Source organism: Diplotaxodon limnothrissa, linkage group LG12 (assembly GCF_057381915.1).
Source record: "Diplotaxodon limnothrissa isolate DT_005_m linkage group LG12, D_limnothrissa_male_GT1.1, whole genome shotgun sequence".
In the NCBI taxonomy this organism is placed as follows: Eukaryota; Metazoa; Chordata; class Actinopteri; order Cichliformes; family Cichlidae; genus Diplotaxodon; species Diplotaxodon limnothrissa.
In genome coordinates, this window is record NC_140607.1 from 12,093,988 (window position 1) to 12,108,848 (window position 14,861).

Consider the following 14,861-nt stretch of genomic DNA (forward strand, 5'->3'; position numbering starts at 1 on the left):
AAAAGCATGCACTGAAATCCACATGCTACAAATCTCTATGATAACACAAACTGTCACTTTTTAAATTGAGGAACTGCTACATGAAGTCTACTCGGTGACACTTGCAATTATGCTAAACATGTAAATACATGTATTTTATGGCTCTGTGCCAATTACCACAGCACTGTGGTATTTGCATAGACAACAAGGCTGCCTTTACTAGAAATCTGTTTATCAACAGAAGTACAGGAAGACAAACACGCCACTTAAACTCATTCAACCGGAATTTTTGGGGTTCGAGCACAACGACTGAGAACCTTAGCGTGAGCATATTCCTCCTGCAGGTGTTTCCTGTGACTACTTTTGCCAGACCAAATGTAAATTAACCAAGATGAAGCCAATTATTTTCCTTAAGGAAGCACATGACACAATGAATGTATTACGCATCAGGCAGAACACATTAAATAATTTCCCCCAGGGATCAATAAAGTATTCTGTTTCTGATAAATCAACATAACTGCTGCAAACAATTCAGAAAAATGTGCCATTTATATACACAGTGTTGATATGATTTCCTAATATGGCCTTTGGCTTCATCAGTATTCCTCCTGCAAAATCAGGATCATCCACACTAGTGAATGCATTAATCTCGTCGCCAACTCTGATATTACCCTCATTCATCAAAACGCAGCGGGTGCATCGGGACGCCACGTGTCGGCTTTTGATCTAAACTTTTGACTTTTCTTTCTTTTCTTTTTAAACCTACACAGGTGCGTGACATGTACTTCTGTCAGACTAACTTGCTATGGTGGAAGGCATTAAAGCACATGTTATATTTAGGACCATCATTCAAATTCGCATATATCTGTAAGTAAACACACAATGGACACGTTCTTCTTGTACTGGAAACTCATTTTAATTCATGGCTGCTGTCATGTTACATTTTTAGTTATCATCCTGTTACTCCGTGCAAAATGTTTCACAAACACCTCTCTTTCAACACAGCCACAAATGAAATGTTTTAGTCTAGAAAACAGGACAGAGCCTCGGCACCATCTAGTGGTGAGTTGCAGTGATTCAGTTCAGTTTTTGTTGATGGGGCAGTGGGAGCAGTTTAGAGCCGCATGGAGACCGGCGGTGCTGGCGATTGCAGCTCCTGGTCCAATAGCCGGAAGAGCATGGCACTTTTGTTGCTCTCCAAGATTTGTCCCAGAGAGCGGTGGAGTTGAGCCTGCAGATAGTGCACGTCCCGCAGCCGCTCCTTACAGTTCAGCTGGGAGAAATAGGCGGCGGCCTCGTTTAGCGTGTCGAGAGCCGAAGCTGCTAAACACAAATCTGCTGGGACATAAACAGCAGTATGCAAATGTAGATGAAAACCATGCAGCATTATGAGCAGAGGACCAATATATGTGGTGAGGTGGTGTGTCAGGGGAGCAAACTGTTACCTGCTTGCCCTTGTCTGTTTGGCTTGAACCCAGCCACTGCCATCTGACAGCGGGCTGCCAGCAGCATGGCACGACCTTTGTCCATGACTGCTCTGTGGGCCAGAATAGGCTCGATGGCTTCATGCAGCACATTCAGAGCTTGCTCAGGAACCCCCAACATCAGCTGCAGAAACGAGAGACAACAAATGCAATAAATAAACCATGTGGGGGATTTTTGCATAAACGCAAGCTGGTATTTGCACAGCTAAGTGAAGTCTCTTTTAATGCTGCAGCTGACCTGAGTGAAGGCCAGGTGAAGGATGGTTTCCGAGGCCAGTGACTGGAGGTGGTGCTGTCTAGCCAGAGCCAAGGCCTGCAGGAGGACAGGAAGAGCTGTGGAGAAGCCAGACGACTCCCAGTGGAGCTCAGCAGTGGACAGCATCACTCTGAAAGAGACATAAAATGACTTTGTGTGATCTCTGAAGCATAAAGGTCAAAATACATTTATGTTGGGATCTTTATATCTTACAGGAGAACAGTTAAGACTTGCAACGGTGATGTATAGTTTGAACTTAATTCCTTTTAAACAAGTTTGATTGGACAAATAAAAATAAATGATAGTAGAATAAGTGCATTTACTCAAATTGAATGGAGCCGTAACGGTATGAGAAAACCGGGTCCTACCTGATAACCATCTCTGTACACTTAGCCTTCTCACAGCGAGCCTGCAGCTGCTGTAAGATGTGGTATGCTTCAGTGTTGCGGTTGAGAGCCTTCAGAACTTGAGCTTTCCTGTCACAGAGCACACAGTTATTGTGCAGCTCAAATAAAAAGTGTATAGGGCAGCATATGTTATAAGAAGGCCTGCAGATTCACTTATTTGAGTTACCTGTAAAGACCCTCTGTCTGATTTAATGCAGCGATAGCTGTGACTAGAGGCTCTGCCAAGTGATATTTCCCTTCATTCATATGTCTCTCAAACTGGATTTTCAGATCACACAGCATCCAGAGCTGCATTTGGGACACAGAAAAGTAATTTCATTACAGTGAAATTATACCATGAATTACAGAATAAATGAACTCTGTAATGTTTGTTTTACTAATTCTACACAGCCCAAGAAAGATTAAGTAAAACACTTGATCATTAGACTACAACATATAGTTAAACTTTGGGGATCAATCTGTCCAGTTAGGAAGCACACACCTTTGTGAATTCATTTCACCTGCTTTGGTGCAAATGAAAGAGGACTAGAGAGGAAACAATAAGACAACCTCCAAAAAGTGAATGCTGGGCAAACACCAATGAATGGGAACTGGCAGGTCTGCTACTGGCACCCAGTTCTGTTCACAGATGAGATGAGGTTCACACCGAGTAATGTGTCAGACATGGAAAAGTCTGAAACACTGTGGTAAATGTTTCGATGCCTACAACATAATCTGAGAAGATAACAGGATAACAGTAACAGACAAGTCAGTTCCTGTTTACTCCGGCGAATACCAACTGAGCTGCATCGTTCTGGGCTGTGAGCACAAAGGACGTCAGGCCCTCAATCCACCCTCATGAAGTCCATTTGTGTCTGGTCAGAAACATGTGTGAAACATTGGTCCTGCTGCTGGGCTCATGCCTTTCTACCGCCCTGATCTACACTGCACTCCTAAACTCTGCAAATTGGGTTGTACCATCCTGGAGGAGCTAGACTACTTTTGCAACCTCAATGGACTGCGGGTATTGTGCCATGCTACTAACAGTGACAAGAAAAACAAAGCAAAGCTATAGAGGGGGGGGGGAGAAAAAAAAATCCCACAAGAGGGAGAAAGAGAAAGCAATGGCCTGGGGCCACAACCGGCTAAACCATTCCCTTTTTGGGAATTCTTGCCTTTCCACTGCACCTGTTGCCACTTTCATTTTTACCAAAGCAGGTAAAGCGGGTTTGCACTGCTTTATTCTTCTTAACTGGACACACTGAAACCCCTGACGTATAAATTATTTTGTGTTTTACTGATGATTATTAGGTGTTACTTTAATATTTTGGTAGTGTATTACATCTAAGTCAAAACAACGTGTACAATTCTGAAACAATTCTGAAAGTGACACACATGGTAATTAGTTTGCTATTTGACACAAGGAAGCAAAATATAATTATCACAGGGAAAACAATCCTCCACATGAACCACTGTTAAAAATCAGAGTAACTACATCTGCCTCTCCGCTTTAGGCTAGACTCAAATTATTAATGCGGGTTGGTGAAGTTCATCCAACTTTAAATCTCATATTTAATGGTAAAGCTGAGAAGCTGAAAGAACATAATCATTTCCCTTTTTTGTTTCCAAAGCACAGACTACATAAAAAAGATGGAGGTAGTCACCATAACACCATCATAAACCAGACGTGACAAGTGACTGAGAAATCAAAGAACACTGCAGGCACCTAACACGAGGAAGCCCACCCTAAAGCATACTCAGCTTTATCACCCTCTCTTACACTAAAGGGGATAAACTGCAAGGAAATCTCATTATATTGAGAAAGACTTGAAACTGGCAAATGCATTCTATAAACAAACCATGATAGTGTTTAATGAAGTCACAGATCAAGTGAGCCAAAGAGATATTTTCCCCACAGATATAAATACAATCCCCCCCCCCAGAAGTCGCCACCTCCTGTGGGCTCATTTGAAAGAATACAGGCATTTTTCTGCCCATGTCCACCTTTCACGTACAACCTTTTATGTACAAAGTAGCGAGTAAACGTGTGATACGTGTCAGTTATTTTCGAGAATATAAAAATATCTAACAAGGCTTTGGAACAAGTTTTTCTGGGTCTGAAAACTTAAAACTCTTATTTTTCGACTTTGTCCTCTTTGTAGTTACTGCACTGATACGCTGAGAAGCACAGTGTGTTTCAGAAAATGTACCTTGGCATGCTGTGTGTGAGGAGGAAACTGTTCTTTCAGATGCAGAATAATCTCTGAAACGACACCGTACAGGCCCTGCAACACAAGCAGAGGTAGATGGGATCGTGAGTTACGTTTTGAACTACAGCCAAGAACACGAAAGCAGACCTGGTCAATTTTTCTTTAATGTCTAAGATACGCAACAGCAGGGCAGACAGCAGGCAGACTAGATGAAATCAAACACGTTACCTGCTCAGCGTGTAGCTCGGCCAGGTGACAGAGGACCACAGCGAAGCCCTCTGTGTTGTTCTGCTGGACCCCGAAGTTAACTGGCTCAAGACTGCTCATGTTGAGAAGCAGCTGGGCCTGCTGCAGAGACATCGTGCTGCAGGAGACACAGGAGGCCACATTAATTACTTACAAAAAAACCCACGTTTTTCTGCACTTGAAAAGTCGAACTTGTGTGGGAGATGTCTGGCTGTCCATGCTATTGCTATTAATGCTATTAATCCATGCGTACAACATCAGGCATTTCAGCCACTTCACTGATTTGATTTGATATGAATGGTTAAGAAGCTGCAGTGTTAGTATGCAGTCAAAAGTGAGCAGAAGTGGCAACTGTGTGTTACGGTGGCAGAGTGAAGAGCCTGACCTCTTTCCATACATCCTCCATATGGAAGTCGTCTGAGCCAGGCTGATCTCGATCAGCTCCGACAGACTGTGCTTCCAGTGAAGAATGTCTGTGTCCTTCAGGGCATCCATCAGCTTGTGTGCCGTTTTACCCTGTGTTGCCCCCTGCTGGACCAATGACTGAATGCCCAGAGATGCCAAATACTGTAAATGGAGAGGATTAATAACATTTTAAAATCTAATAATAAGTCAATTTCAGTGAGCAAATATAATATTTTGCTGCTCGTATGTTATCCAATTATTTTCTGCATAGCATTCTCCGAGAAATTTACATGCTTATGAAAATTGGGCCAAAGAAATTTACAAATAATAAAGATCCAAATCACTTTAATAGAGGAATTCATATGTGACACCTCATGTTGCACTCACTGGCAGGCAGAAATGGGCAGCCATTTTTACTGAATCCTCGGTTAGCACAGTGCTGTCAGAACCCTTCATCTGTTCCAGTGTGTAGAGCCAACTCTGATGGAGGAGAGCGTGTTAGATTCAGACGTAATTAACAATCCATCATGGCACAACCACTGAAGTGAAGATAATGAAGTGGGAACTGTTGTACCAGACAGTGCTGCAAGCACACATGATCATTGGACTCCTGGGCAATCCGGATAGCCTCCTGTAGAGCCAGATCAGCCTGTTGACTAACAGGAGAGAAAAGGGAAAAAATCTCTTTTTTATTCTTTTCTATGGAACTTGTCCACGTACTTGGACTCCTCCAACTCCTCCATTAGTACTCACTAATGGCCAAAGCGACAGTGCAAGCTTGCCAAGTTAAGAGCAGCGTAGCGGAGACTTCGACCATAGCCCTCGTCCCCATTGCTCTTTCCGTCATTTCCAGACAAGATGAGTCGATCAAAATAATGCAAGAGACTGTGGGCTGACAGGAAGATGTCCTGGACTCTCATGCTGTTCAAGTAGTTCAGATAATGCTGAGGAGCGAGAGAGAGAGAAAAGAGAGCTAATGAAGGAGACACCAACCCGCTGACTGATCTGTTTATATAGTAAGGAAAAGTTAAGGAGATGAACTTTACCGCTTCAGCAAAGTCAGGATTAAACTTCAGCATGTTGTTGAGCTCTTCCTGCAGAGCAGCAGGCTTTAGAGCTTTATTCTCATCATTCTTGAGTAGGTATGCCTGCAGAAAGTTTAAACATGGTGTCTGTAAATACTATAACTGAATTTTTAAAATGTATTTATTTCATTAAATTTGTTGATATGAAGACTCTAAAGCTGTATACACATTGGTAGCAGATTGCAGCGATGATGAGACCACAGAAAGTGAACGATGCTTGACGACTTAAAGTAATCGTGGTTGAAAAATCAGAATCAGAATCAGAAAGGGTTTTATTGCCAAATGTTGAGTGGGTTTACAACATTAGGAAATTGCTGCGGTGCTTCAGTGCAAACATACTGTTATAAATTAAGCTTAAATAGACATGAAAATAAAAATGAGAATATGCTGATATGCTGGTAACGTGAAGTGGGTGGGGCCCACAATAAACTATTCTCACCTACCAGACGACTACCAATGACAGTGAAGAATACTGTTGATTGATATATGACCTGCTAGCAAATACATTAAAGCGTCACCTATGCAACTGGAACTTGGACTGTGTGCAAGTAACCAGCAATCATGTTCAAGGAAATGTGGAAATAGCTTCCAGTATGTACAAAGGTTTAGAGTCCCACCTTAAAGTGGACATGAAACACTGCATGTCTTAACTAATTTGCACCATGGAGCCCTGCTCTAAAAAACTATCATAGCTTTAACTTTGTTTTTAAGAGCATGCTTAGCGCCATCTAGTGCCAGTGCAGAACATGACATCACTGGCTTGGTTGATTGCTGCTAAGAGATTTAGATTAGTTTATGCTAGCTACAAACATAAATCAGCAAATCAACACATCCAAGCATGACTAACAGGTGGATTTTCCTGTTTCAGCCAAACAAAAAAAAGTAACTTTCAACAGTTATTTCTCAAATTTGGCTTCACAGACAGAGCTAAATCTAATGCAGTTTTTAGAGTAGGGCTTAATTTAGCGTTCATACATGTAGTGTTTCATGTCCACTTATAATCAACACTCACCTGTCTAGCAAGAAAGTACTCTGCTTGTTTTTGTGAGAGGGGACCTCTGCTTGGAGTATTGTCACTTCTGCAACACAAATTAGGAGGTGGCGCCAATCAAAAACAACAATGGCAAAATATTTCAGGTCAGCTGAAACACTGGTGCATATTTCACTCACTGAAGCTCTGACTCGTGCAGTGGAGTGTCCAGCTCCTCCTTGTCCACTCTGTCACCTACAGTATCCTCAATGCTGGTCAGGTCCATCTCCGAGTCGTCTGCGACCAAGGCCGGCACCTGGCCGTCCATAGGCTTGGCATAGTGACTGTGGTAGTAGTGCTGCAGGGATTTGTACAGCTTGTAAACCTGACTGAAAGAAAGCTTGTTGTAGGCCAGAAGCATGTGTCGCATAAAAAGACCTGAAAAGGGGTGAAAATATTGTTTAATACAATACTTTTCAATTTTAACAATTCTCAAATCAGACTTCCACTGAGTTATAATCAGGACTGCAATAAGGTGCAAATTACTCACCTACTACACTGGTTTTGTAAGCTTCGGTATCAAAAGCTGTGAATGGAGTGGGAAGAGTAGAAAAGAAGTACTCCATGTCTTTCAGCTCTCCATCTGCCATTTCATGGAGCCTTTAAAGGAGAAACAACACCGTGATTGACTACAACATCAACATTTAAACGTTATTGTGTTTTAATATTACACCAAGGGAAGTGAAATCTAAGGCCTAGGGACCAGAATTTAAATGGCAAAGACTCCAGTCCAGCCCAATGGATGGGTTTGGAATATGTGAAAGAGGGCACAAATTTGGGACTTTTAACTGTATTTTTCTAATTTTTATAGCTTTTCCTACAGATAAAAAACCTCAGCAATGGCCTTTCATATTAAACCAAAAGTAATGATATAACAGATAAAGAGAAAAAAATCCTGTTTATTTCATTATCCACTTTTGAATATTTTCTTTCTTTCTTTTGTATTTCCTACAATGAGCCACAATAAAAATGATTTTTTCTATGGCTTAACAAATCCTCTCTTTTGTATATTTACAAGACCATCTGGTCAATGAGCTACCAGGCCTTATTCTTCCACTTTACACATTTATTTCTTGCAATTAAAGCCAACAGAATTGTGCTTACAGATTTCTTTTAATTTAATAGAACATTCCTAAATCATGTTGAAAAATTGAGCGCTACTGCTAAAATTGCTCTTCTTTCCTTATAGTGAGATATATCGGGGATAAAAATTCCGTTAAGCTTCTTTACACTGCCCACTTAGATCAAAATTAGCTAATATATGGCCAACACTACAAATTGAGTTGGACACTGGCGTGTAGATTTTTCCATGTGAACTTAAAGCATCGTCTTTTTTCTTTCACAAATGGTAGAATGAAATCAAATGGGATAAAATCGATTTCTACCTCAGTTTGACAGCATATGCAGTCTGTGGACAACACTCCTCCACAGTCTTGAGGAACTGGCCGAGAGTCAGGTCTGGACCCTGGTAGATCACAGTGAGCCAAGGTAAACAATGCAACAACAAGGTGGATAGGTTCAAGGGTAGTTTTAGTTTCCGACATTCATAAAAACCAACCTGCTGTAGAGGGAGGATGAGCTTGTTAAGTCGCCTTCTCTCTGGCAGTGTTATCTTGGAGGCAGTCATTTCATACAGCAACGCTAACACGGAGATTTTATACGGAGTCACCCAGTCTTTAATGCCAAACACGTTAGCATGGACGACCCCGTTCGTCATCATGGGATTAAAATACAAACTTTCGTGCACACTCGCCATCTTCAAAGCGTTCACATCGATTCTGACGTGCGCTCGGTCAGCATTTAACAGAGAGGAATTTTAACGACAGTCGGCAGCTGCACATCACAGCGGCGGTGACTAGCTAGTTAGCCAGCAACCGGGCGTACTGAGTTAATGTAACGCTAGCTAAGTCGTTTGAAAAGTAAAAATACATCAGAGCCTATGCACGGCTAGCCTGCAGATGTTTTATCTTATGAGTAAATTTGGCGTATTTTAAACGTGTTAAAAATATTTTCCCTCTCTGCTTTCAAACCGCCCTCCTTCTGTCGCCTTAAAAATACGTCATAGAAACTGCATTTTTTTTAAACATAAAACTTTATTTTCATGTTTCAAGGAAGGCTATGGCGGCAGTGACAAAACGGGAAATAATGGCGTTAAAGGAACAACTCTGAGCACAGACAACAATACACATACGCGCATACGTGGTGCCGTTTGATTTTTGCAGCTATTCTCGTAACTGTAGCCTGAAGGACATCTTCGCTTTCACAGTCACCTGAAGGGATCATTATGACTCTACACTGCCCCCTGTGGTAACAATATGCATCTTTTTTCATATGTTATAGGGTCTTGGTAGTTGAATTCGGATCCCCGGGGCTAAGAAAAAACTTTTCAAAGTGAAATATGGAATATTATAGTATTTTAAATTTGAATAAGTCTTGGGAATTCTGCCAAAGGCGACAGGAGTGACTACACACAAAAACACAAAGAAGTCAAATTCAAATAGGGGAGGTGTGTGACATATACTGCTTTACTGTTAAAGAGGATACATTATGTCAGATACTTTCTCTGTACATTAAAAAAAAACATATTAAATTTAGTCACAGATTTCCAGTCTGACTATAGTACTGAACAAAAATGCTCATTTGTTTATATTTGGCTAGCAAGGAGCCAGAGCAAGGAATAATTCTTTAAAGCTTTTTCTTTGGACATTGGTTGGTTTTTCACTCATTTTCAGTTCAGTTCTGTGACCATTTTCAGAGGAATATGTGTTTGTTTTTCTATGTTTGTTTTGTTTGCTTGGTAAGCCACTAAACTATAAAGCATTCAAGCATAAAAATGGCATTTAAGTTAAGGGATAAACCTGTGTTGTGTCTACACTGGGGTGACGATATTTGAGTTCTAAAAAAGAGGACACTTGGCCCAGTCATGAAGAACTTTAATAATACTTATATTTAAACATATATAATATATATAACACATATTTAAACAATGCCTTCTTTGTGCGGTTAATGAATGGTGAAATAAAAAATGTCATATAGGCTTTTATAAGTCAACAAGTGCATAAAAAGAGGACAGTTGGTTGCCCTAGTCTACACTTAACGGACATCTTAGCAAATAACAAATTTTAAATTGTATCTTTAAGCACTTTGTTACTCGCAGCCTGTCGCAAAAACACATCATTGTTTCCATTTCTTTAGTTTATGAAAAATGCCAAAGTTTGCACAAAAGAGAATTTTTGCACCAACTAGGTGATTTCCAATGTTCTATTAGCTGAAAACTAGGCATATCTCAGCGTGCTTTGCAGTGTGTTCTTGTAAGTGGAGGAAAAAAGTGGCAGGCGAAGAACAATATTTTAAAGTCATGTCCTTAAGAAATAGGAAAAAAATCCAGCAAAGACCCGACACAAGAACCAAGCTTTACAAAAGCTGGACACACTGCAAGCACAGTAAAAAAGGTTTATATAGAAAAACACAGAATGAAATGCTGTCAGTCATGGATTGGCCTCCCCAGAGACCAAAGCTCAACTAAAGCTATGTGAGATCGTCTTGACAGGGAACCGAACAGAAGGGCAGCCAACATTCAAAGAAGAGCTTTGAATGTCCTTTAAGAAGCCTGGAGAACTATTCTTGAAGACTACTTAAAGAAATGGTAAGAAAGCTTTCCTTAGAGAGTCCAGACTGTGTTGAAGAATAAAGGTGATTCTGACTTTCAATCTTGTAAGAATTAAACTTTGTGTTTGCCTCGTATACTGTATTTGTATTTACATGTTGCAAATAAATTGTATTTACCATTTTCGTTCCAAAATATAAAAACAATGAGGACTGTCTTTTACATAGTACTATATGTCAGATTTATAATTCTATGCATTTATGAAATAGGATGAAATCAGATAACACAGCTGTCCTGATATGTACGCAAAATGCAGCACAATTTGGACCTGATTAGCTGAGAAGCAGCAGGTGGCACTTGTCAGCACATTTAACCATTTGGTGTTGGTGGTGGTACAATGTCATTATTTGCAGATAGTAGCATATGTGTATCTAAAATTCACTATAACTATTACAGCGCCTAATGTAAGCGGATTTAAAATGCAGCAGAGTAACCTGTTCTCAAATGATTACATTACATGTCTTATTTGGCAGATGGCTATGACAGTCCTGGGAACACTGGAGCAGGCTCTTGGCCCCAGAGCTGTGCTAAAGAGGGCTTTGTCTGTTTCTTCACACATCCTCCAGCAATATGTTGGTCATCTGGTGTTGGAGTGAACCTTAGCTCGAATATAATCAGTTTTTCAGCTAACTGGTGAGTGAAAGTTTAAAAAATGACTTTCCTGATTTTGTTACTGGGCCACGTTTACGTCAGTAAATCCCAAAGTGCCATTTAACTTTGCTGTTTTTAACATTATGCATCAAACTCTGGAGTTCTTACTGGCTATGAAAATCCTATTCTTTTACTAACTGCGTATTTTAGTCGAGAGATTTAGGCATTTATAATTTACATTGATCAGCAGTAAAAGAAATAGCATCTTTGTCACTGTCTAGCTAATGAAAGATTAATATGACAGGCAGCGCTGACTGAATGGAAGCTGTACAAATCCAGACCTGCAGCAGAAACACTGCTGTTAAATCTGTTTTATTCGTTTAATTTAGGGCAAAGGAAGCACATTTGGTAGAGCTGTGAACAGGCTGTGTGAGAAAAGAAAACTGGGAGGGAAAGAAGATTAACATGAATAATGAAAATACAAGAGAAAAAAAAGACATCTATATATTGGGCTACCTCTTCCAGAAGAGGGCACTAATGGTCTACCAGTTTATGCAGACTGGTTCAAAAATTCTTTTCATCAGGAACTACAATGAGAAGGGGAGAAAGACAGTAGAGGGAATGTGCCCCCTTTTTTTACACTCCACCCCCCCCTCCCATGTCTCAGTGTCACGATCCCGTTGAGACGAAGTCAGTAGAAAGACAATAACACCTGTCAGAGTTTATATTATTGAAAAGCTTAAATAAATTGGCTCTGAATGCCTGTGTCAATACATGAGTCATTGTAAGCAAACCTCACCAACTGCATGACTGCACATTTTGTGGGATTTGATATTCAGGAAGAGCGCAAACAAACTTGTGTCGTGTCTTCTCTCTTCTGGGCTGGAGAATCCGCCATTAACTTTTGGGTTTTCTGAGCAATAGCTGAAAAATCTGTGAGATATTGGAAAAGCTCATATTAAAAGAGCAATACAGTCAGAACAATTACCTGGAGCAAAACACACCTCCTGTCAGTGAGTATTATTGATCTGAATTCATGGTTGTTCATTTGAAAGTTTATCTAGAAAGTTTGTTGTACTAACCTTAGGAAACCAACAGATCTAATTAAAACACCTTTTAAAGTGGCAAAACTTTCTTCATATGATAAATCTAAAGCTAAGTAGCCAGTTAGTGCAAATACAAAGAAAAACAAGTAAATAAAATTCTGTCTTCAAGACTCACAAATTAACCTACTCATCTCATTGCTTTAGTACATGAAAAAAGAGTAAATGCTTACAAATTTAGTTTTAGCGGTATCCATAGGCTTAGTTAGCATAAACAGGCTAAGCTAAGCTTTGCTAACTGGCTACTGTCTCTGCACACAACACACACGAGTCATTTGACTAAAACTCAAGCCTTGAGAGAAAGTTTAATAAGGTAGAAATTTTATTCATTTTCAAGAACATCATGTTCTCTCATCAAGTGGCATACGCAGCTACATGTGCTGAGTGCACATTACAGCAGAGCAACTGGTGTCTTCGCAGCCAGTTTCTTACTAGTTTGTGAGATATTACGATGTAAACAACACCAATCCAGAAAATTACAGGCATAACTCCTGAGCCAAGGTTTGGCTCACTGGTCCATATGCTTGGGATGCCTCACTAGAAAAATCAAAGATAACTAACCTTCAATTTCTTTTTCAAAATAGCCAAAATAGTCAAAGAATCCAAGATACCTGTGGAGTTAGTCCATTTTCGAGTCCATGGGTCATGAGAGTTGTAGTTTCCTTGTTAGGCCATTAAGCAGACACTAAGCACATGTTGCTTCAGATGTTTTCCAAGAATAAAATTCCAAGAATTTCCTACAGTTCTTTTAGCTTTACTAAAAGGTTTTTTTTTTTTTTTTCTCTGACAGAGCTTCCTTTTTATTGCGACGAAATGATTCCTTCTCCCCAGCTTTAAAAACAGCTCTTACCTTTTCCATGTTGGGTACTGAACTTAAATGCTTGCATTAGGCTGGATTTATTCAGCCGGAGCACATTCAGCGTTGTTATAGAGTTCCTCAAATCTTTATGGCATGCTGACTACATTTAAAAGCCTTACATAACAGCAAGTGATTAAAATGTAGCAATTCTAGACAGATTCAATTGGGGTGGAATCAACATGGCGTGGCTTTATTAACAAAAAAATCCTGGAACTCAGACAGATTACATTACACTTTTTCATTAGAATCTGGTTTATGTCACTAAACTGGTATGCAAATGTAATTTATAGAAGAATCTTGATGATCAGATAACTGTTCGTTTCATTTCATTGTATAAACCCTTATCAGAAGGGTGGGATGCTGGTGATTGCAGCTGTGTTTCTTCAGTCTGCTGTGAGAGTGGTATTAAGGTTTCACAGTAAACAATCTTCCCAGAATGTCAAACTATACCACCAAAATCTTTATTTAACCTCATGAAAGAAAGCCATTAATCGACAGCCCGCCGTCAGTATTATAGACAAGCTCGGCAGCATGCAAAGCTAATCTGATGAAAAACTTGATATCAGCTCGCAAATACTATCAGACAAAAGATCTCTTTAATGTTACATGCAGCTATGCTGTGAGCCATTCGTTGCCTTTATGTAGAAATTCTATGGCAGAAGCTACAGGGAGTGCAGAATTATTAGGAAAGTTGTATTTTTGAGGAATAATTTAATTATTGAACAACAACCATGTTCTCAATGAACCCAAAAAACTCATTAATATTAAAGCTGAATGTTTTTGGAAGTAGTTTTTAGTTTGTTTTTACTTTTAGCTATTTTAGGGGGATATCTGTGTGTGCAGGTGACTATTACTGTGCATAATTATTAGGCAACGTAACAAAAAACAAATATATACCCATTTCAATTACTTATTTTTACCAGTGAAACCAATATAACATCTCCACATTCACAAATATACATTTCTGACATTCAAAAACAAAACAAAAACAAATCAGCGACCAATATAGCCACCTTTCTTTGCAAGGACACTCATCAAGACTCACTCTCATTTCATCAGTCCATAAAACCTTAGAAAAATCAGTCTTGAGATATTTCTTGGCCCAGTCTTGACGTTTCAGCTTGTGTGTCTTGTTCAGTGGTGGTCGTCTTTCAGCCTTTCTTACCTTGGCCATGTCTCTGAGTATTGCACACCTTGTGCTTTTGGGCACTCCAGTGATGTTGCAGCTCTGAAATATGGCCAAACTGGTGGCAAGTGGCATCTTGGCAGCTGCACGCTTGACTTTTCTCAGTTCATGGTAGGGCTGAACGATTATGGAAAATAATCTAATTGCGATTTTTTGCCCCAATATTGCGATTGCGATGCGATATGCGATTATTTTTTAAGGTCTTTGTCTTCTGTATTATTAAACAAAGACAAGCAATACATCATATAGTATGGCCAATACTATATTACATTAATTTTAAACTGTTCTTTCCTGGAAGACAGACCTCTGTTATGATGACATGAGGTGATGCATGAATTGATGACTGACATTTTTATTTAACTTCTTCAATCACA

At 39.8% G+C, this 14,861-nt stretch overlaps 1 protein-coding gene across 3 annotated transcripts; it reads right to left on the reverse strand.

Annotated features, from left to right (window-relative positions):
• Positions 1-948: 948 nt before the first annotated feature.
• On the reverse strand, positions 949-9,005 carry anapc5 (anaphase promoting complex subunit 5). 3 transcript variants are annotated; one of them, XM_085367955.1, is made up of 17 exons: positions 8,640-9,005; positions 8,467-8,546; positions 7,572-7,681; positions 7,222-7,459; positions 7,064-7,130; positions 6,013-6,114; positions 5,720-5,910; positions 5,541-5,622; positions 5,354-5,446; positions 4,947-5,128; positions 4,544-4,679; positions 4,316-4,390; positions 2,293-2,414; positions 2,088-2,195; positions 1,702-1,849; positions 1,425-1,587; positions 949-1,314 (listed from the first exon to the last, which is right to left on the reverse strand). In XM_085367955.1, the coding sequence occupies exons 1-17, from the start codon at positions 8,835-8,837 to the stop codon at positions 1,094-1,096; spliced, it is 2,316 nt and encodes a 771-aa protein (XP_085224081.1). In that variant the 5' UTR covers positions 8,838-9,005; the 3' UTR covers positions 949-1,093. The 3 variants fall into 3 exon arrangements, with proteins under 3 accessions (XP_085224081.1, XP_085224080.1, XP_085224079.1); XM_085367954.1 differs by having other exon boundaries at positions 949-1,317; XM_085367953.1 differs by having other exon boundaries at positions 1,419-1,587.
• Positions 9,006-14,861: the final 5,856 nt, after the last annotated feature.

Excerpts from the sequence above, each read along its gene's own strand:
- anapc5 (XM_085367953.1), bottom strand. The coding sequence starts at position 8,837 with ATGGCGAGTGTGCACGAAAGTTTGTATTTTAATCCCATGATGACGAAC. Across the intron at positions 8,547-8,639 it reads TCATCCTCCCTCTACAGCAG|GGTCCAGACCTGACTCTCGG; the intron begins GTTGGTTTTTAT and ends GTGATCTACCAG. Across the intron at positions 2,415-4,315 it reads CTCACACACAGCATGCCAAG|CTCTGGATGCTGTGTGATCT; the intron begins GTACATTTTCTG and ends TCCCAAATGCAG.